The sequence below is a fragment of the Corythoichthys intestinalis genome, chromosome 3 (assembly GCF_030265065.1).
Source record: "Corythoichthys intestinalis isolate RoL2023-P3 chromosome 3, ASM3026506v1, whole genome shotgun sequence".
In the NCBI taxonomy this organism is placed as follows: Eukaryota; Metazoa; Chordata; class Actinopteri; order Syngnathiformes; family Syngnathidae; genus Corythoichthys; species Corythoichthys intestinalis.
This window is the reverse complement of record NC_080397.1, coordinates 26,457,533-26,480,573: the sequence shown is the minus strand read 5'-3', so window position 1 is coordinate 26,480,573 and position 23,041 is coordinate 26,457,533. Positions and strand designations below refer to the sequence as shown.

General features: G+C 39.0%; 1 protein-coding gene across 2 annotated transcripts in view; it reads right to left on the bottom strand.

Moving 5' to 3' along the window:
* The window catches only part of vps13a (vacuolar protein sorting 13 homolog A), an 82,293-nt gene that overhangs the window by 50,930 nt on the left and 8,322 nt on the right, over window positions 1-23,041 (bottom strand). For both annotated transcript variants that reach the window (XM_057831098.1, XM_057831099.1), the window contains exons 8-32: window positions 22,431-22,490; window positions 22,255-22,335; window positions 22,076-22,133; window positions 20,513-20,640; window positions 20,316-20,422; window positions 20,072-20,243; window positions 19,598-19,660; window positions 19,383-19,518; window positions 19,213-19,307; window positions 16,139-16,281; window positions 15,856-16,057; window positions 15,663-15,777; window positions 15,281-15,417; window positions 12,882-13,014; window positions 12,147-12,264; window positions 10,186-10,330; window positions 7,867-7,972; window positions 7,613-7,788; window positions 4,735-4,894; window positions 4,450-4,529; window positions 4,325-4,384; window positions 2,613-2,787; window positions 2,266-2,382; window positions 2,095-2,198; window positions 1,861-2,028 (exon numbers count right to left, since the gene is read on the bottom strand). In XM_057831098.1, the coding sequence (XP_057687081.1) occupies window positions 1,861-2,028; window positions 2,095-2,198; window positions 2,266-2,382; window positions 2,613-2,787; window positions 4,325-4,384; window positions 4,450-4,529; window positions 4,735-4,894; window positions 7,613-7,788; window positions 7,867-7,972; window positions 10,186-10,330; window positions 12,147-12,264; window positions 12,882-13,014; window positions 15,281-15,417; window positions 15,663-15,777; window positions 15,856-16,057; window positions 16,139-16,281; window positions 19,213-19,307; window positions 19,383-19,518; window positions 19,598-19,660; window positions 20,072-20,243; window positions 20,316-20,422; window positions 20,513-20,640; window positions 22,076-22,133; window positions 22,255-22,335; window positions 22,431-22,490 (3,039 nt within the window). The remainder of the gene's footprint in view (window positions 1-1,860; window positions 2,029-2,094; window positions 2,199-2,265; window positions 2,383-2,612; window positions 2,788-4,324; window positions 4,385-4,449; window positions 4,530-4,734; window positions 4,895-7,612; window positions 7,789-7,866; window positions 7,973-10,185; window positions 10,331-12,146; window positions 12,265-12,881; window positions 13,015-15,280; window positions 15,418-15,662; window positions 15,778-15,855; window positions 16,058-16,138; window positions 16,282-19,212; window positions 19,308-19,382; window positions 19,519-19,597; window positions 19,661-20,071; window positions 20,244-20,315; window positions 20,423-20,512; window positions 20,641-22,075; window positions 22,134-22,254; window positions 22,336-22,430; window positions 22,491-23,041) is intronic.

Below are 23,041 nucleotides of genomic sequence, written 5' to 3'. Positions count from 1 at the left end.
ACTGTCTATATATTTCAATCTACCTGCCTTCTATTCCTCTTGTGCTTATCTCTATTGCTGATTTCAATGATTATTAGTAGTAGTAGTTTTTGCTTTATTTTTATTTTTGTTTTATTTTTATTTATTTTTAATCTGTGATTAAATGCAATCTTTTGTCTTGGTTTTTACGTTGTGTTGATTTAAATGTGATTTTTATGGTCTTCATGTGATGTAAAGCACTTTGAATTGCCTTGTGTTGAATTGTGCTATATAAATAAATTTGCCTTGCCTTGCCTTACGCTAAATAAGCTGTCAACAAGCTGTGCTCGTACAGCAAAACCTGTTTGTGTTCGATAAATTCTGACCACCCAGCACATGTAGTTCCGCTTTTTAAATATGTTATAGTGTCCTCAAAAATCAAAACATTTGAAAAGCTTGACTGAAATTTATGCAAGTTCTAAATAAAAGTAACGTCAATAGATTTTTAAGACCTTTCAAAATTGTATTTTATGAAATTTAAAAGAATATTAGTCAATTTAAAGCCTTACATTTAAATTACAGCGGTACCTCGACATACAATCGCATCAACATACGGTCCTTTCAACATCCGATGTAATATTTGACTCGTCATGTCTCGAGATATGCAGACATGCTCAAAATACGACGATTTACAAAAGCGTCGCAATTTCACTGTTTTTGCGCAAGACAATAGCACCACAGATTTTCTTGTGAGAGAAAACATGGGTCCCAAGAAGGTTAGTGTAGGTGGTGAAAAAAGGGGTAAAAATGACATTTACCATCGTTCGCCAGTCTTTATATGTTCGATACAGTTTTTATAAGTTAAGGTGACTATTATTATTGTAACATCGGCAAGGAAGTCACCAGCTTCATCAGGTTTTGAATATTTCAGAATTTGTGCAACACAACACGGCTACTGTCTGCCATTTCTGACGCCAACAACAAACGAATATGAAAAGTGAAAGCAAAAACTCTCTCTCTCATCAGTCACACAGTGCGTTCAGGAACAGCTGGCAAAACATAATCGCCACAATAGAACCCGATTCGTTAGATTATTAGTATTCCGATTTTATTGATAATTTATGTTTTTCTAGGTATAATTGCTACTTGTACCCTGCAGTATTTATGAAGAATTTAGCGCAGGTTTTTGGGATGTGGAACGAATTAATCGAATTATAATGTATTGCTATGGGAAAATCCCTCGACATAAGACCATTTCGACATCCAACCCAGGTCCTGGAGCTAATTAAATATTATGCAGAGGTACCACTGTATTGGATATTAAAAAAAATGTTTTTTTGAGTTTTTAACCCCTTCAGACCTGCAATTTTTTTGTAAGGGATAGTTCATGCTTTTCTTTATATTTCTTTTTAATGTTACATTGTTTTAAAACAGAAATGAGCACTTGCGTTTGCCTTTTTGAAGTTGCGTTTCGTCTCAGCCATTTTCAAATAGCCAAAAATATCAAAGAGGGCATGCTAAACCTCATACTTTGATTTCGATGGGTAAAATTTCGTCCAATCATCTCCCAGAAGTGGGAATGGCAGATAAATTCAGTGTATTTATTGATTTAGAGACGCGAACGTGTCATGTCCTTCAGCAGCGTGCTCAGGTCTGAAGGAATTAAGACCCTGCAGATACCCTGGCGATTGTAGCTTTGCTGTGATGGTTGGGGTATCGGGTCATTTCCTGCTGATTTTGAGGCATTTTCGGGTCGATTTCTGTCGACGTCAGATCCCTTCCTGTTAATTTGGAGGCATTTCGGGGTCACTTGCTTTTGATTTTTGGGCATTTCTAGGTCACTTCCTGTTCATTTGGGGGCATTATGGGGTCTACACTGTAAGAAATACAAGCAATTCTTACCAGTATGGAAGACAAAAACTTGTTGAGGAAGAAAATTTGGATGCACCCCACAGTCAACGTGACCGAGGTGTCAACTTGAGACATATTTAGATAAGCGTCACCCTCGGTCGCGTCCGTGTAGTTGACCATCTGGAAGGCAAACACCTCTTTGTCTGCTATCGACACAGCCTACAAAGACAACAGGCAAGAGATTAAAAAAATATACAAAAAGGGAAGGAGGATACACACTAGTACCTTCTTATAGAAAGCGGTTTCATCGCAGTCAAAGACAATAATGTTCTTTAGGTTGGCCGAGACCTTCATCTCACGCTTCCTTATAACAACCTCAGAAACCAGGCCTAGGTGAGAAAAGAGAGTGTTACATCCTCAAGGTGGATAACAAAATCCTCAATTCTTCAAAGGTACCTTCGATTCTAATTTCTGAGATCATGGCTTTCTGCCCTCGAATAAAAACCTTCAGAGATCGGAGATCGGCTCTGATGTGTAGATTGATGACGGTCGCGCCGCTGCTTTTCTTCTGGGCTGTGAGTGTAGATCAACTCGTGAAAGGAGAAGATTCTTTTTCACCTGAACCCTAGGGATGAGCCTGATACTCGGGTGACAGAGTACCCATTTCCTGCAAAACCGTCAACATAGTGTCCCCCCCACCCCGACTACAGATATGGATACAATTTAGATAGTTGATTAGATACAGATAGTGGTGTACTTGCTCATCCCTACTGAGCCCCACAAAAAGTGAACATTTGTTGTACTTTTTTTCTTGGTGACAGCAGTCTCTCCCTTATTGCCCTCTTCTTCAGGGATGGCGGGGCGCTCCCCTGGCCTTTCCTCCTGCTGGACTGACTGTGGCACCAGACTGTTGAGGTAGTTCATAGTGCTGAGAAGCGCCTCCGTGTGGAGATTTATGTCCAGTGATGAAAAGGACACCTGATGGAGGATTCGGTATCATCAGAGGAAAATTACAGAATGGTCTGTCGGGTTTTTGAGACAGCAGTCACTGGTAATGCGTCACTGAGACGTGGTCTATAGCGAACCCTATTCATATATGGGGAGAGATTAGTCTTAAAATTATTATCACAAATACATCCGCGATTCACACATATTTTTTGTAGATGCACAAATATATCCAAGATTTTCACATGTATTTTCAAGATCCACAAATATATTCGTGAGTTTCACATGTGTTTTTGTAATCCACAAATATATCCGTGAGTTTTACATGTTTTTTTATGGTGTGCGTGCACTCATCATGAATTATTGTTCACAAACATTCGAATTGTATTTCTGAATCAGCGGCCACGTGCATTTATTTTTTTGGGGACAAACATAACAAGTAATGGTCAAATTTTCACACACAAGCGCATTCGCGATTCACACGTGTTTTTCAAATTCACAAATTCATCCGCGATTGTCACAAATACATTAGTGATTTTCACATGTTTTTTATATCCACAAATACGTCCGCGTTTTCCACATGTATTTTTCAAATCCAAAAATACTTCCGCAAATTTTACGTGTTTTTTTTTAATGATGTGCGTGCAATTATCATGACTTGACATTTTTTTAAGAATTCAATTTTGCTTGTGAATTGTTGGAGCTGTGTTTTTTAACAGCGAACACGCGCATTTATCTTTGAGACAAACGTCACTCGATGTTTGACCAAGATTTTCTCACACACAACAAGCCGACAATTTTCATGTGTCTCAAAACACCTCCGCCTCCACCCAATAGGTGGCAGTATTGAGCGCATAGACTATAAAGGTACGATTTTTTAAATTTTATTTATTTATTTATTTAATTCTCAAACTTCCAGAACTATCAAGACGGTCCGTGTAGCTTTTTGCCGTTTGTTTTTCCTTCTAATTTTGGGGGAAAAAAAGGAAAACGAGCATTAATCCGTTTTTACAATACCAGTTTATTGAACTGAAGTCAAAAAACAAAATACGCCCAATATTTATTTTCCTCCAAGTTCGCTTTTACGATGAGCCTTGACCCAGAAAACGATGTTCCTCTTCAACGAGGCATCGTCTTCCGGGTCATGGCTCATTGAATTCTTTACAAAAACAAATCTTTATTCTTGGAAAATTAGATACAGAAGAAAATCATTTTTGTGTTTCGCGGATGTATTTGTGAGAATATTTTTGGGACAAATCTCTCCCCATATTCGTGACCCTAACCTTGACCACGTCCACGTCAACACAGCAGCTAGAAGAGGTTAGATACACTGAGGCTAGCAGTAGCTTTAAGGTGATTGGCTTGGATACTATCGGGCCTGTGTCTTTGAGGATAGCGGTGGCATGCTCGTTGGCCAATCATGATTTATAAGCACAAGAACAAAGAACAAGAACCAGTGACGCAAGCTGCAGACAGATTTAAATATACAGTACTTTAAGAGCAATTACGAAAACAGTTTTCTTCCCCTAAACATGTCCAGGCACTCACATATTGAAAAAAAAAAAATCACCTTGATAAGCTGCTCTGTGTTGTTGTGCACGGACTTGAACTCAGGACCATCCTTTTCAGCCTTTAAACAAACAACCAACCGTTACAAAACCAAGAAAACAATCCTACAAGACATACTGCACTTACTTTTGTATACTCCAGTGTAAGTATGTCGACCTCTGAGTTATCCAAAGTCGTGATTAACTGAACTTCCTTGCTTTCTGAAACTATACATTGAGGAACAAGAAATTAAGAGTACGAAATTTGCATTATTTGCATACCACCACCCTCCCAGTTCAAATGGATAGGACGTCTACTAGTGATGAACCACAGTTACTGATAAACTCAATTCATTTCACAGAAGAAGGATAACTAGATAGCACATAATAATTATATTTCATCATTAGGCAGTTTGAGACCTCAAACACTGACTTTTGTACTCAGGACACTTGAGGCAGATCTCCCTGAGATAAGTGTTGCACGTCATGTTGAAGGTGCACATTTTCAACTCGGTTCCCAAGCCTTCCACGTCCAAGTGAAGCACCACCACCTCCTGACCGCTGCCATCCAGACGACACAATTGGATAGAAAACTAGACCCAAGAAAATACACGCAATTGTTAATAAAAAACCTTTGTGGAAGATAAGTACAGAGAGATTGCATTCTCATGACTGGATCTGTAACGTTAACATGTTATAGAACTTATTAACAACTTTTATCAAAATATTGGGTACGCTTTTATCAGGCAAAGTTTTGGAGAAAAATGTTCTTCTAATTTTATCATGCCATTCTTATACTTGAGTACCGTAATTTTCTGATTATAAGTCGCTACTTTTTTCCCCTCATTTTGAAGCCTGCGGCTTAATAGTCCAGTGTGGGCAATTTGTTGATTTATTGGGTGAATAGGTAACACTTTATTTGACAGAGGCGTCACAAAACTGCCATAAGACCGTCATGATTATAACATGACACCATCATGGGCATTAATGAATGCATATGGCAGATGTATTTAGTGTCATCCAGCAAATCGTGTCACAAACTTCATTTATGTCAAGCTCAGATCTTTTACATCTATTCAAAAGTGAGATAATTTGCCGGATTACACAAAATGACTAGCCATTAATGAAACAATTGGAACAGTAACTGATGAAATAATTAGCACAGAACATGAATTTTGATTGTTATTTACATCTGTTGCGCTGCAATGCGTGCTAGTAGGCATGTTGGATGACAACAGTGTTGACAGCAGGTGGCAGCAGAGGTTGGCTGTCTCCCTCAACGGAGCAATGATGGCCAGCCAAATGAAGCTTCTTGAAGCAATGAAGCTTTGCAACCAACTGGTTCAAAGCTTCATGGCGGTTCATTTGGTCTTATGACAGTCTCATGATGTCGGTGTCAAAGTGTTACAGGTTAATATTTTTTATTGTAAATATCCCATAATACAGTGAGGACACCTGCGGCTTGTATAAACAAATGTAGTTTTTCAGTCAAATTTGATGGGTGGCGGCTTATAGTCAGGTGCGCCTTATAGTCCGAAAATCACGGTAGATTTGTGAAGAAGAAACGCTATCCTTATTCTGCTACTTTGGGCTACTCTTGACTAGAGTCATTTTTCATTTTTATTTATATATCATATTTATCACATTTATATATCATATCATAATATATCATATTTATTATACAGTACTAGATTTTACTTTATTTTTGCCAGATAGGCCCACATTGGCTCTACCAGTTTCACCGATGAGACGTAACATTACAGTCACATAACAACACACAAGCTTGCAGTTGGAAGTCCTATAGTCACACCGTAACCCCAAAAAACACTGTAAAAGTTCAATAACATGCCGTCTTTAAAGCGCTGTAAAAAGAAAAAAAAAATTATTACACATAGAGCACTGCCATCACCATTCCCCGAAAGCACGGATTTCAAGTACTCTCCCAGTTTTTATTTGGCACCAATAGCCCAGGAAAAAACGGACATGTTTTCATTTCATGTCGGAAATATGTTTTCTCCACTAGAGGGCACTTATGCTCTTTGGACGGTTGAAGTTTCATTTGTATAGATTTTTCTCGTCTGAATTCAACAGTTTTTGAGTATTTTTATGGCCTAATGTGGTCATGTAATAGGTCATAGTCAGAGGTGCACATAATTTTTTTGCCCAGGTTCTCAGAGGAGGACCTGGAGATGTGACTTGGTCCTCATTGAGCTTGAGAGCCGACCCACCTGATGCGGTAAATTTATGACAAGCTTTACTTAGAGCCAATTAACTTTAATTAATTATATTAACAATTAATGCTTGATTAACATCAACTGGCACAACAAAATTGCCATTACTTTGAAGTGAAATGTAAAGAAATAAAAAGCACCAATTCAAAATAAAGGGCATTATGCGGCTCCCACATTAACTCCAAGCCTTTTTAAAAGTGGGATCTCCTCCTCATAAGACTTCATTGAACGTGCATGTTTAGCTTTGTAAAATGCGAGCAAAAACACGTTTGTCAGTGCATGCCGCTGTTCATTACCTTTATTCCGCCCTATTCCGCCACTTGTCCATAGGGCGAGTGGGGTCCTGTTTGCCATCGATAGTTTGCTTAATTGCCACATGCTCTCTGTTTTTTTCGTGCTTTTCAAAGTTTGGATGGCTGAAATTCTTTGACCCTACATAAAATGCGCTGCTCTTATCGGCGACATTGGGATTCTCACGGCACATTTTGTACCGCATTTCCGTGCGAGCATCATTTGCTTCTAGCCATGGTACCTCCTGTAGCCACTTTTCAGCAAAAGTCCTTTTTTTCCGTAGCTCCGGTGACGTCTCTGTCGTCTGTCTGTCTTTTGACGGGGGTGGGGGAACACGGAAGTAATTACTCAGTGTGGCCTGCCTCTTCGACATTTTGAGAAGTTATTTTCTCGTGTCCACCGCAAATACAGTGGTCAGCCATCGGTACACAAAAGCGTATGGAAGCCGTTGAGGGCCAGCGCGTTTGTCTACGTCCAGTACGCATGCGCGCATGCGGACCACTTATGTGCACCCCTGGTCATAGTACAACATAATACAGTTTATCTGGATTATGTGTTGAGAGAAATATGCTACTGTTTAAAAAAAAAATGTAGGGAGCTACTCATTACCTGGGTATTCTTTTTAACTAATACTTTTCTTAGGATGACTACTTTTACTTGAATATTATTTTGATGAAGCACTACTCTTACTTGAGTAAAATTTTTGGCTACTCAACCCACCTCAGCCCTTGATTCATTCTTGAGTTATCTTGAACACGAAAACATAGTCAAGACGTTGGATAACATTACCTCGCTGATTTCAAACGTCATGAGGAAGTCAGTCATGTTTTTCTGCCGCTCCTCTTGGACAATATTCTTCGCTCTGTTCAGGTCGGCGTAGCGCAGCGGCATGGGACTATCGGCGAAGAACTGATTGCCTGTGATGGGAGAGGTGGGGGCATCGTAGAACAAGTCTTCCTCGGACCCTGGGGACACATTAGAACCAGGTGACTGAGTGAAAGGTACCTCAAACACGACTATACTTCTAGGATGTCTGGGCTTACCGAGTGAAGTGAGGCTGAGTGTCTCACACGACTCGAAAATCAAAGAAGAGCGCTGGTCGGCTAACTGCAAACGTCGCCTGGTGGACTGCTGTGAGAACTGCTTTGGCTAAGGAAGGGACAGTCCAAGATTTACCAACATTTGGAGCAAGTAATTTACTCATTATCATGTCATACCTGTCTAATCTCAGTCCAAGGTTTGCCTTATGAAAAGTCACACATGACTTTATTACTTAGGCAACTCTTACACTAAATAAACTAAAATAGGTTTATGTGTGTAATACACAACGTGAATGTTTTATAGTTCATAACTTTTTTAATCAAATTTTAACACAATATTAAATGTGATTGCAAGGCACAGTGTAATATTGCAAAATAAAGTTAATTTGGACTTCATATGTATCTTTGAAATGTAATATTCTCCATTTCCTACTGAAAAATTGTTTGGTAAACAAAAAATTCATACTGTTGCAACTGTTGTGCCTGTAAACATAGATGATGTGTCGAGTTTTATGTTTTACACGCTGTCCCGACTAAACGACTGGAGAGAGTGGTAGGTGAGGACTAGTCAGCGGGAGCGCAGAGCCTATTATTTTGTTGATGTCAGCTACGGTTCACTGTAATCGTGTTCGTGCGCTAGGTTCAGTGTTGTTAATCTTACTGAAAAAAAGTAATTAATTATAGTTACAAATTACTTCTCCCAAAAAGTAATTGCGTTAGTAACTCAATTACCTGAATGTAAGAGTAATTAGTTACTTGGCAAAGTAATTGGTGATAATTACTTTTTTTTTTTTTCCCTCAAAAAAAAAAAAAAAAAAAAACATTGGCCACACTATGTGAAGTTTTTTGTGAAGGTTTTTGGTACAATTGGCCCGAGCCCAATTCTTTACCCTAATTTACCCTTTACCCTGAATCAACTGTAAAAAGTTGTTAAAATTGCTCCCATTATTGCATTTGTTCCCTTTTAAAACTGTTTCATCATTTAAAGATAGATTCAAGTCAAGATTTTGCCGATTTAGAAGTATTTATATAAAAAGATTTTTAAAAAAAATAAAAAGTTACTTAGGTTCGCTAGGAAGGTTCTCTACAACAGAGCCGTCCTAAAAAGTCTACTGCTTTAAGATGGCGGCTGTCTACTAACGCATTTAGTGCCATGCAGTGTTGTTAATTTTACTTTAAAAAAGTAATTAATTACAGTTACAAATTACTTCTCCCAAAAAGTAATTGCGTTAGTAACTCAGTTACCTGAATGTAAGAGTAATTAGTTACTTGGCAAAGTAACTAGTGATATGTTTTTTTCTTTCTCAAAAAAAAAAAAAAACACACACACACACACAGGTCACACAATGTGAAGCTTAAAGTGTTTGGGGGACAATTGGCCCTAGCCCAATTCTTTACCCTCCACTTAACTAGACACAAGGGTATTGCGATAACTAGCTAGTAACCTTTGCTATGTGTGGAAGTCATTTAAAGTTGTGAATCAATCGTTAAAGTTGTTAAAATTTCTCCCGTTATTGCATTAGTTCCCTTCTGTCTACTTTAAACATGTGTAAGTTTTAAAACTGTTTCATCATTTAAAGATAGATTTAAGTTAAGATTTTGCCGATTTAGGAGCATTTTAGATTTTAAAAAATTACTTAGGTTCGCTAGGAAGGATCTCTACATCAGGGCCTTCCTGAGAGGTCTACTGCTTTAAGATGGCGGCTGTTTACAAACGCATGTAGTCCTTAAAACATGTTGGCAGTGCAGCAGTGTCTATCATTTGCATCTAGTTCTATAATATGATATCTACCGTGTCATGTGGGCGTAGTTTGTCGGCTATGGCTGCAGTCAGGTATTATTGGAGCCACTTAGCATCGCGGTTGCAACGGCGTCTTCCCCACACCTCCCTGCTCTGCTCTCGTCCCCGTGAGTCCGTTTCTCTCAGACTTTTTTTTATTCAACCAACTTAGTAACGCATAGTAACGCACGCCTTTCCCGCCTCAGTAACGGTAACGGCGTTGCCAAGATGAGAAAAGTAATTAATTAGATTACTCATTACTGAAAAAAATAACGCCGTTAGTAACGCCGTTATATTGTAACGCCGTTATTAACAACACTGGCTAGGTTGCAAATAACCTATTGAAAACCGTTACGAAGTTGGCATTGTCCTTGTAGATACTACAACGTATATGTTTAGATTTTTTTTTTTTTTTTTTTACTTTCATGTTTTCCCGGATGATTTTTTTTACTGTACGCTGTATCTGTTCAATAGATTGAAAATCTCGAACAAAATACGGGAAAACCGCTAACAGGTATGTTGTATTGTACAGGAGTCCACACCTTTGCTGTAGGGGGCACGCCGCCATTGCGCGGGACAGGACTTGACTGCGGGAATGGGATGCTGTCCACAAGCTCTAGGACATTTCGAAGTTTGACATCAGATATTCTGAGGGAGAGTAATGGAAGCTTTCCAGAAAGCTTGAATCTAAAAACATAAAATGAAGTTTAAACATTTAGTTAAGACATCTGCCATCTTTTGGTGTAAAGTAGTAACTACATGTGGCCCAGTATTTGTAGCTCTGGCTTGTTAAAAGTCAGCAATGTTCTTGTCACAATTTTGCCACTTTGACTCTTAAAGGGGTATAATTCAATTCATTGACTAGCACTGAGGGCGACAGACTTCTATCGATGTCAATGGCAATGAAACATGAACACTTACATTATGTAAAAAACTGTAAAACCTAAAAAGGGCAGAGGTTATGTTTTTGGTTCCGTTCATTTTTTGGTCTGTGTTTAACTCAAGAAGAAATAAAGGCATTACTACCAAACTGATAATAAAAGGTAATGAGGTAAAAGGTTAAAAATATGTTTAAGTGTTCACGATAACTCAAGAATGACTAATGGGATTATTGTCAAACTTGAAATATATGTTTGTAGTAGGAAACTGACGAGGTTATTAATTGATTGAGTCATTTTGGGGGTAATGAGACCACAAAATTATCTACTTTGTTCATGATAATAATCCCTTCATTCGTTCTTAAGTTATCAAACTATTAAGAAATGGAAGATGTGACTAGTATTTTGGGTAATGAGGTCAGAGAAATATGTTAAAGTTCGAGATAATAATCTATTCATTATTGACTTATCAAACTTGATAACAGATTAGCCGATACAACTCAAATTTGTAGGATAGGTGATGGAATAAAAGAGTCATGACTAGAGATGTCCCGATCGATCGGGTCCGATCACGTCATTTTCAAAGTATCGGAATCGGCAAAAAATATCGGCCATGCCTTTCTTTAATATATATATATTTTTAAATTAAATCGTTTTCTAATTGTATTTAACGTTACATACATAATATGTTACACTCATACAGAGTCTTTAGTTTAGGCTTAAGATAGGGTTATCAAATTTATCCCGATAACGGCGGTAATTAATTTTTAAAAAATGTATCACTTTAAAATATTTAACGCAATTAATGCATGCGCTGCACGAACCACTCACGCATTGTCGCGCTCAATCTGTAATGGCGCCGTTATACCTATATAGAGAGATAAAATGCAGTGTAAAATGAGTAGAATGAATTTTAGCAGTCTTTGGAGCCTTTTTTTGATTGGCTAAAGCCTTACAATCCCTTTCCCTACGATTACAAATATTATGGGAAGCAATGTGGGGAAGCAAGGTAGCTATTGATCTTTTTCTTAACACATTATTAAATTTCCCAACGCAGAGAAGATATATCAATTGGTAGCACTACGCACAGTCATGGTTCCACTTCCCATCATGCATTTGGGCATGGCTACAGTATCATTTACTGAAAGCTCAACAAATACACTAGATGGCAATATTTAGTCACAATATACAAAGTCACAAGTCTTTTAATCCGTGGATCCCTCTCACAGAAAGAATGTTAATAATGTAAATGCCATCTTGAGGATTTATTGTCATAATAAACAAATACAGTACTTATGTACTGCATGTTGAATGTATATATATTCGTCCGAGTTTTATTCATTTTTTTCTTAATGCATTGCCAAAATGTATATGATCGGGAAAAATTATTGGGAATGATTGGAATTGAATCGGGAGTAAAAAAAAAAAGCAATCGGATCGGGAAATATCGGGATCGGCAGATACTCAAACTAAAACGATCAGGAGCAAAAAAACATGATCGGAACAACCCTAGTCATGACATATTGGGGCATGAATTTTGCGGTTCTAGTTTAATATTCACTTAAATAAAACAGCCACACCAGCCACAATGGCGTCATGTCAATTCATTTTTTTTAAACACTTACTTTGCCATTCGTGAGTCTTTGACAACCATGGCCCTGCTGAACACCATTTTCATATCAACCGGTTCCAGGATATGCAGTGGCGACTGCCTCTGCTTGCGAGCAATTTTCCAGTCTCCCTCTATAGCAAAAAAAATTTTTTTTATTTTGTAAAATGACATATTGCACATGAGTCACTTTACAGTCAATTGTAAAGGAATTGTTTCCCAACACATCCTTCTCAGATGTTGATATATAGCTTAAGCTTTACTGTTTTAAATGTGTCATTTAAAATTCATAAGTCAAATTACACAGTTGTCTACATCCTAAAGCGAGGGAGGGCAGGCAGCCACTCTCAAGGGCAAAGCTGTCCTTTAACACAACACATCCGGCTGCTTCGAACGTCGCCACACACACAAATTCATTCCAGCTTCCTTATCCCCCCACCCGCGCATGTGCACACAGAGCCTGTCGGTTCCAAGGCAGCACTCGCAACAATTTAATTGGTAAAGCGCTGCCTGGCCCCCCCACCTACACTTCGTGATGTGTTTTTCTAATAATTATATGACCGCTGTTTTACCAGTTAACCCCCCCTTTTCTTACAGTACGAAAACATTCCTCTGGGCTCTGCCATGTCAGAGCATCATTGCACTCCGTTTGTGATATATGTGCCCCTTGTGATCACAAGTAAACTCTTAAAAAACTTTAGAATGAGAGCCTTTAAAGAGACGGCGATCTCTCCCCTGAAACAGTTCATACCGGGTTTGCTGTAAAGGAATTGCAGGTTGCTGAGTTGGATGTCAAAGTTGTCGTAAGCTCTCAGCATGATGTCTTCAATGGAGCTGGAGCCAGCGTACAGCCGAGGCAGGTGTTTTTTACTCTGAGTGGACATCTACAAGTACAATTCAATTCAAAGAACTTTATTATTTCATTAGGAACTTCGATCGTGCAGAGCATCAGTGTGTAATCATAACATCATATAGTCGACAGCACAACACAGTTCCAAACAAAACAATAATATAAAAAAGTCTATCTGCTAGAAAAGTGAATGAGTTAAGTAAATATCTGTAAAATAAAGAAAAATACATATCAGTAAAAGAGTAGGGCTGGTTGAAGGAAATATAAACATTATAAAACATACCAATATATATATAACATGCTAATATGCACGTGCATGTACGTGTTATTAAATTCAATTTGAGGAAAATCATTTTGGGTGGGACTAAAAATGGATTGTTTCCTCCTGCTAATAGCTCACATGGCATAAAGTGAAAAAACATTTGTGCGAAAGTCCTCTTTTTTGTTGTTTTTTTGTTTTTTTTAAACATTGTCAAGAGTAAAACATCGGGAGATAATATTCCTGAGGTGGTATTCGACGTGCTTAATTCAGTTTAGGTAAAACAACTTATTTTCATTAATTGAACATTTAGAATGAAGATGTCAGTGTTAATGTATTTCAATAAAAATACAACACTCCAATCACCTTGGCAATTTTTGTGAATCAGGGAAAATGGAAAGCCTAATAAGAATTTATTTATTTTATTCGAAATATTATTATATTTATTTATTGGCCACAACCAATCCCTGTATTCTTGTTGTCTCAAAGGCCAATGACAAAAATAAGAACTTGGACGTGATCATAGGCCAACTGCATGCGCACACAGGATTCTTTCCAACTGAACAGCTTGTTGGTTTATAACAGGGGTGCCCAAGTCCAGTCCTCGAGAGCCCCTATCCAGGTTGTTTTCCATGTTGCTCTCCTCCAACACACCTGACTCAAATAATCCGGATCATTCTCAGACTCCTGCAGTGCTTGCTGATGAGCTGATCATTGATTCAGGTGTGATAAAGGATGGAGACGTGGAAAATAAGCTGGATAGGGGCTCTCGAGGGCCGGACTGGGGCACCCCTGGTTTATAATCATAGAACATGAATAATTAAGATAAATTCAGAGCCAAAACCCAGCAGAGGACTTATATGACATATCATGAACGTGATGACACCTGCTATGCATCTAGAGTTCATCTGTGTCTTGTATTTGATAGCCAAAAGTAGCCACGTGTAGTGGTATGTATTTATTTTGTGCACAACAAACCTCCTTATATACAAAAAAACATGACAAGATAGAATTCAACAACAACTGTAACAATCACTAATACAGTGGTACCTCTACATACAAATTTAATTCGTTCCAGGACCTTGTTTGTAAGTCGAAATGGTCGTATGTCGAGCAGGATTTTCCCATAGGAATACATTATAATTCCATTAATTCGTTCCAAAGCCTAAAAACATACACTAAATTCTTAATAAATACTGCTGGCACTGTTACAAATGACAATTAAACATAGAAAAACAAATAAGTTATAAATAAATAATTCAGAATAATATAATAAGAAGAAGAAGAATTAATAATTATTCCTGTAAATAATGTAACGAATCGGATTCTAATATGGCGGACACTTTTTACTGTCCCTGAACGCACCGCGAAGCTGACGTCTCAGTGAGATAGGTCGGTGCGGTAGAGATAATACTTTCGTTTTCTTGAGAGCAGTCAACTGCTTAAGACAATGGGCGTTTTGTGTTGGATAAGTTCTTAAATAAATGATAAAAACGTGACGAAGCTGGCGATTTCCTTGGCAATGTTACCACAATAATAATTGTCACCTTAACTTATAAATAGTGGCGAACGGTGGTCGGAAGAGGACCATGGAGCTGTATTGTTGAGCCAGTTCAGGGACGCGCACCCCAAGCTCATATTTTTCTATAACTTGCATCTTCATTTCAAAGGTAAGCATCACTTTTTTCCTTGTTTCTCCAACTGTATCAACTTTTTTTGAAAACTGTGTTGATTTCTCACACAAGAAAATCCACCGTGCGTTCGTTTGCAGTGCTGTCATGTCGTCGTATTTCGAGCAACTCGTCGGATGTAGAAACAAATGGCGGCTCAAATTTTACGTCGGATGTCGAAAAGTTCGTGTGTCGAAGTGATCGTATGTAGAGGTACCACTGTACTGAAATTAATCATAGACCCCTTTCCTTCATGCATTACCACCCACCAACACCCCCTAGTGACGGATTTCTGCCATTACGACAGAGAACTTTAACCCATAAACTCAGTAGCTCACATGCCCTGCCCTATGCTAGTCTTTCCCGCTCACCTGCAAGTGTCCGAGATCCAACAGCAGAATGTTCTGAGTGCCGTCATAGAAGCCTGTCTGTGGGATGATGACGTAAGAGGCCAAGAGGTTCACTTTCAAATCCAGCACCTTCTGGGTCTCGATGATATACATTAGACCTACAAAAATAAATACATAAGTTAGTGTTAATGAACTTTTGTATATTGACATTGAATCTAATATGGGTCAAAGATAGCATTAATTTAAATTAGAATTAAGTTTTAATGCGAATTCCCTGATTTTACGTTGGTGGTGCTCTGTGAGATTTTTGTCATCTCAATTAAGTTGGTAAACACAGTTTTAAAGCCTCCATGTTTTTTTTTAAACTGGAGTCACATAGCCGTTCTTTGTTCGAGCAACTGACCGGTGGCTGTGCGGTCTCGAAACTGCTCCAGTTTGATCAAGGTGGCATTGGTGAGTTCGTCCAGCTCCAGGTCATCAGGAGGTCTGAAGAACGCTGTCATGGCGTTCACAGTCATCTGGACGCACAAAGAACACAGCTGCCACGTAAACACGTCCGCCTGACTGGACGACGAAGTACGACAGAGAGCACTCACGGCATCGTAGATGATTTCCAGTGGCTGCGACTCGACAAAGAGCCGCTGATTGGCACTCTGATCCAGGGGGTTGGTTTCGAAAAAGAGGCTGAGCAGCGGGGTACCTGTTCCTGTGCCGTCTGTCTTGGACGACAGTAGGGTCGGCGCCACCCGCCTACTCGCTAACCCCGTGACTTCAAACAAACTCAGCTGGGCGGTCAATCTGCACAGATTTTTAAAATATTATTTGTTAACTGAAAAACAAACCTTAGTTCAATGTTGGCCATCGATGAATAAGACGCACTTGATGGCTTGTGCTCCAGATCTCTGTGTCAGGCTGGACATCAGCTCCCCGACAGTCAGCTTAACAATTTCGTCTTTGTCCTTGAGTTCTTTGATGGACACGCTCAGCTTTTCCATGTGGAAATCCACCTTCATATCCTCAAACTAGAAGTTACAGCACAACAATCAAAATATTGAACTCAAAGTATTGAGTTTCATTCAGATGAGGTTTTCAAAATCGCTAATTGTATTTTTTTGACATTATCCTTTTTCATCTTTATTATTTTGTTCCTCTGTAGCCCTAAAAAAAATACGTCAAAACCTGATCTTTTTCACCTAATTCCAATCCTCTTAAAATGTCATGATCGAGCCTCAATTACCAATTACATGATCAGATCGGGAACATCTTTAAATGATACCATATACAGTGATCTTGTTTTTTTGCGGTTAATGGGGACCATAACCCACCACGATAAGTGAAAAACCACAAAGTAGTACACCCCACCAATTTGATTTTTTTTTTTGTGTGTGTTCAATGTATTTATTCAGATTTAGCATTGGGAAGAGATACGTACAAGATATGTTTTTTCACCCCCCCCCCCCCAAGTATAATTAAGAAAAAAAAAAAACTGTGTGTGTGTGTGTATATTGACAAATGTTTTTTGAAGCACTTCAAATGTAATAATTATGATAAATGCTTGTCTTTATTAATTTAATATGCTCCATTGAGTGAGTCCACTCAAATCCGCTCAAGCTGGTCACTTACACACAATGAGTTGCCACAGCAACTGTTTAACAAGTTAAACGATGATTGATGCATGCAGTGCTTTGAAGTTTCAGCTGTTGATTTTTAGTAAGAGAAGGTGTAGTGACCCGGGAATACAAAATGAAAAGGAAGAGAGTTAAAATGAACAGAACGTGACCGGTAAATGTCCTACAATGATCAGGAAGTGACCTGTAAATGCCCCACAAATCAGGAAGACTGGCTGTCAAAGGTCTGGTTTCACTGCCAATGACGACACGAGACGTGAATGTTCATTCGCTGCAATTCCTCCCACTTCAAATGGATTGGACATCTACTAGTTGTCAACTCGTTTAAAGTGATCCTCGATTTTAAAGACATGTAGGCTCTAATAAACCACAATTGTTCTGTTGTATTAAAATATGTCGTTAGAAACACATAAAATGTTAAATCAATGGAAATATTTTATAATATTTAGTGCATATTTTGACCGATAGTTGGCGCCATGTTCTGCGGGCGCGGAGTGATGACGTAGATGATATTTTTCCAATCGTGTAGCGTGTGTACAACAACTGTGTATTACTGGCTTAACTCGCCAAGTAAAATGCCACGATGTGCTGCTTATGGATGCAATTTCGAGTCAAACGGAGACAAGGAGAGTGATGCGAGTCCCCACAAATTTCCTGTTGACAAGAAGAGGAGAAAGGTTTGGGAAAATGCCTGTAGACAAGCAAATCTTCCCAAACAACCAAGGCTTTGTTGTCGCCATTTTTCTCCTACCGCGTTTGAGGATTTTAGTAGATGACAACTAATGAAAGATCTCACCGGAGCGGCTAGATATAAGCGCAGACTAAACCAAATGCTGTTCCAACTATTTTCCTGCACAAGAAGCCTCAGCCTGCTCGGATATCGAGGGAAATGCGCGCAATGAAGCGAAACGGACGAGACACTCTGGCCGCCCTCTTAAGCACCCAAGCCGCTCCTGTCGCTACAGCGGGAGGCGAACCTTCGGGCGTACCGCTAGTCACAGAGGAAGCTAATAATTCACCTCTACTGTCAGTTCATCAGGCAGTAAGTGTGTGTGTTCAGTATTCAGCTAATATGAGTGATGCTGCCACTCAAACTGATCAAAGCACGTCCAATGCAATTCATTCAATGCAACACAAATGTCCCAACCCCATTGATAAAGCAATAAATTCTCATCGCCGGAATGGCATACACGTGAAGTCAAAATCCATTTTAGGGGACTCCCTCTGAAAGCTCATCGCGAGAATGGCAAGAGTGCCAAACAGTAATCAGAGAAAAGGGTGGCTACTTTGAAGATACTAGAATATTACACGTTTTTAGTTATTTCACCTTTTTTCTAAGTACACAATACACACGTGTGCATTTGTAGCAAGTTATAACAGAAAGAATTCACTGGCGGAAATTATGTTGGCACGTTGTGTGGTTTGGGGGGTACTTTGTGAAGGGAACAGCTGGAAATAACGCTACCTTCCACGGGTCGCATGCCAGACAGACATTGCTATTTCTTACAGCCTAAATGTCAATAAAACAACGCGGATTAGCTCCGTGGTTTGATACTCCGCCTCCTTCCCTAGCTCGCCACACATACATAGTTTTATTGCCTTCAGTGAGAGTTTATAATGTCAATGGTCAAGAAAATAAAAAGGCACGAATGCCAAGGTGTTTTGGCCTGTACTGTATGTAAAGCATACGACAGCTCTGGATGCTAACAATCTACACAATTATATTGGACTGAGTTTGATGACGCAATAACTCACCTTGAAGATCTGCTGACAAAAACCTGAGTTCTCGACAACATACGCTCTCTCGCACCGTTGTCATCGAGATGCACTTGCCGCAAGTACACCAGAAGTTTAGCCCAACTCTTGCCTCATCAGGTATTTCTTGCTCTGCATTTCGCCTTTGCTGCTCGTCTTGTGAACGACCGACAGTGCTGTCCTGCTCTTGACTTTTCCGCTCTGGTTCAAATTGGAAGGGACGAACCGACGACATGTTGCTAATGAATGACACGCTGACGTCCGGCAGCGGGACTTGTGACGTCACAGCACTGCGACGTCAACAACCATGGCGAACAATCAGTTAAATAATTTTACAAATTTTATTAAAACGAAAACATTAAGAGAGATTTATTGTCAAATTATTATAACTCATACTAAGATCTATCTTAAGTTACTTGTCTTAAAACTAGAGGATCACTTTAAAGAGTTTTAATTTAGTTTTAGAGCCACGTGATTGGACTTCTATCATCGTCAATGGCAATGAAATATGATCAACGACTGCCAGCCTAACGATGTTTGTCGATTAATGGAGAGCGGGAAGAGACTCACATCCTTTGGATAAATGCAATTAGCGGACGTCTCACTGTATCCGATGGCAGCATACAGCCTGGATTTCTCATTAGGAGTGAGGAGGTCATCAAAACCTGCGTTCAAAGACATCAATCAAAGGCGGGGTATTATTACATAATCACACTACAGCATTATTTCCTACAGCTTACCTCCTGTGCTCTTCACTTCCTTTGGTTTGGTTTCAGGCTCTGCGCCCCAATTCCACATCCAGCTGATCCACCCTTGAGATTCCTCTTCCTCCATCTTTAAGCCCTGACGGTAAATACGTAGCCCGGCCTTACTTGCCTGAGGAGAGGTTGCGAAAAGACAAATGGATGAGTTTATACAAGATGTCAGCAGCAATGCAAGATTCATGGAACTGTACCTCCACTTCAGCTTGCTGCCTTGCTAGTGTGATGTTGAAAATGTCCAGAGTCTTCTCAGGCTCCTAAAAACAAATTTGTATTATATTTATAACATATTCTTGATAGGGTATGAGGCACAAAAAAATAAATGGTTTTAAACCGTTTTGCACAATGGCTTGGTTTAACCCTTCATCGGGCACTCATTTAACTCATTTTATTGAGGGGCAGGGGTGGGGTGGGGTGGTTAAGCAGTGCGGCACACATCACATCAGAGAAGAATAGAGAGAGAGGCAGAGGTAGGTACCACCGAGCGTTTCAACATCCCCCACTGTGAGACAAATGACATTTGAACATTTCTCAAACAAAGGTGAATGGTTCAGAAAACCACTCCAACTGTGTTTTTAACCGATGAAATGACCATACAGCATGATTAAAAGCTCCAAAAAGTGAAATTTTCATGCAACCGCCTCTTTAACACTTAATGGTAGGCAAACCTGAAGTTTCTTGAGTAGTTCCTCGCTGGGTTTCTTGCTGGTGATTTTGACCTTGTAGAGCTCGCGATAGTGCTTGACCACCTGGCGGTGCCGCTTAATATGCGTCCACGACCACATGTGGAGTCGGGGTTTCACGTCCACCTCCAGGACGCTCGTGATGACATAATTCCACCTGGAGAAGTCATATTAGGGCAATCTAAAGCCATGTGATCGCAAGTGAAGACGTAAAATTGCAGTGTTTTACCAAATGTTGGCATTGTTGTGAGCTGGGACCTCAGGTCTGTACTTCCTGTACGGCAGGTTTCGTGACAACAAATCTACAGAGCCCAGTAGCTCTAGGATGCTGATGTACTACAGACAAATGAATACAAGCATGAATCCATTGGAACAGGGAGTGGGTCGATCATGTTCCAGTCATTTTGACGTCTAGAGTGTGCTCACCTGTGGTCTGTTAAGCTCGATGGCCACCTCGCTGAGACTGACCATGAGGTCCACTTTAGGAGACGAGAAGTCCACATCTGACCGGGGATTCATGCAAAGCTTGGCATCCGCGGAGATGGGACGTAAAACTGTGGAGCAGCAAAAAATGTGTAACGATGTGACAGACATTTAATCTGGTGTTTCTTCTCATCCATCTGCAGTGAATTTAGTTAGTCACTAGAAGACGTTCGATCTATTTGAAATAAATGTGAAATTTGACAATTTTAAAAAAGGCCTGAAAACGTTCCTATTTATGAGACATTTTAATCTAAACAATATTTTAAATTACCGTATTGGCCCGAATATAAGACGGTGTTTTTTGCATTGAAATAACACTGAAAAAGAGGGGGTCGTCTTATAATCGCGGTCTAGACATTATACCCATTCACGACGCTAGATGGCGCCAGATATCATTGAAGCGATGTTCTGTCATGACAGATCTCAGCTACTCTCCCCATTCACGACACTAGATGGCGCCAGATATCATTGAAGCAAGCGATGTTCTGTCATGACAGATCAGCTACGCTTTTTAGTTTAACCAGTTTGCATTATTTTATTGCAATGTTTTTCCTTATTCAGATTTGTTTCAAGACTACAATTACAGTTAGACTTCACTTTGACGGTTAATGCAGTTATTGCAATTTTGTTGTTTTATCACAATAGATTGGTTTATTTACATTTCAAAAACCAGAAGCCATTCATTTACGAATGTGATTGCACTTTAGTTTACATATTTAAATGTTCAAATATTAAGATTTGAATGAGGCAAAATAACATGCTTTTTTCTCAAAATATTGTTATCATTCGTTTCGGATGTACTGCAATTATTTGCAAAAATTAATTTGGTGTTCAAAAAGTCTTTCAAACTTGAGTATCGAAAAAGAGGGGGTCATCTTATAATCGGGGCCGTCTTATATTCGGGCCAGTACGGTATATCATTGTTGTTGAGCTAGTTTGTCCATTTTATTCATTTGTTTATTTTTAGTACCATCCTGTTGAAGCACTTTATGATCCGTCTTTAGTATAAAGAGCTTTATAAATATAATTTAATTAGTTTTATTGTATCGGACATTTTGGTTTAACATAATTATGCTAATGAGTCAACTGACAAATTGACAATTATTCTGATAGTCAAAAAGACGTTGTTGACCGAGTAATTATCCGAATCCTCCTTTTTGAGCCTCTTAAAAGGAACCCTAAAATTGAAGGTTTGGAATTCATATAGATTTTTTTAAGAAGCATGGAAAGTCAGACAAAAAGTAGTGATGGCCAAAGGAAGCTTCTTGAAGCAATGAAGCGTTGCAACCAATTGTTTCAAAGCTTCATGGTGATTCATTTGCCCTATGGCACCATCAAGTGGTCTTAAAGGCCGAAACAGTCAACATGTTGAGAATTCTATGACTATTTGTTTAAGACAATAATACGAAGGTGTCAGTGTTACTATATGAACAAAATTAAAAGAATGAATAAATTAATTTATTTTCCAAATCCTCAGAAACACTTATACACGTATTGGACACTCACTGAAATCATGGTCTGCAGGATAGGAGCCACTGACGCCCAGGCTGCTTTGGAGACATAGCTATAAATAGACCATAAGAGAGAGAAAGAGAGAAAAAGAAGCTACATTGTTGTATTTTTTCTCCTGCCAAAATGCTTCTTTATCTGCTATCTAAGGAGTATTTGAAAAAATGGCCACTCACCAGAGCCTCGTCTGAACTGTGATTGGAGAAAAGCACCGAGTTGACATTGCAGTAGGCAAACAATTTGTCCAGTTGAACCAACTGATAGGAAGGAAGCGTCATTAGAGAAACACATATCTAACACGCACATCACATGCTGAAATCCTACATTCAAAACTTCCATTTGAATGTCCTACCTTGTAGAAAAGCTTCGCATGCTCATCCAAAACGGTCGGCCTCCAGTCCTCGTCACATGTCTGCGATGACAAAGGGGTGACTCGTCAAAATTTAGTACTTTCTTTTGACAGTTCGCTTCACAGCAAGGCAACAAAATGCTAGAAAATTATGTAAAATTATGTAGCTTTTCCTTTTGTTATCACATTCACATTTCTTGACATATGAAATAAAACATGAGCAAAAAAAACACATCAAACTACACCCCCGGACCCCCCAAAAAATATAAAGGTCATAGACTGTAATAATATGTATAAAGTGACCGCAAAAAGCCTTGACAATCGCCAGTCATCTTTCATTTTTTGTATTTCGGGCTGTAAAAGAAGGTTATACAATAGTATTTTATCGAAAAATAAAACTTTTTTTTTTTTTAAACTCAGTTTTTCAGACAGCAAGTACGATATACCAAATTTGAGAATAATAATAAATCCGGGAAATTCTTAGCTAAGCAACTTGAACGCAACAAAGAAAAATCTTTTATTACAACGATACAAGAAATTTTCAACTGTTACAATACAGACTTATACTCGGTGACTAATGAACATAATGAAGAAGACACATTCTTTTGTCAGTA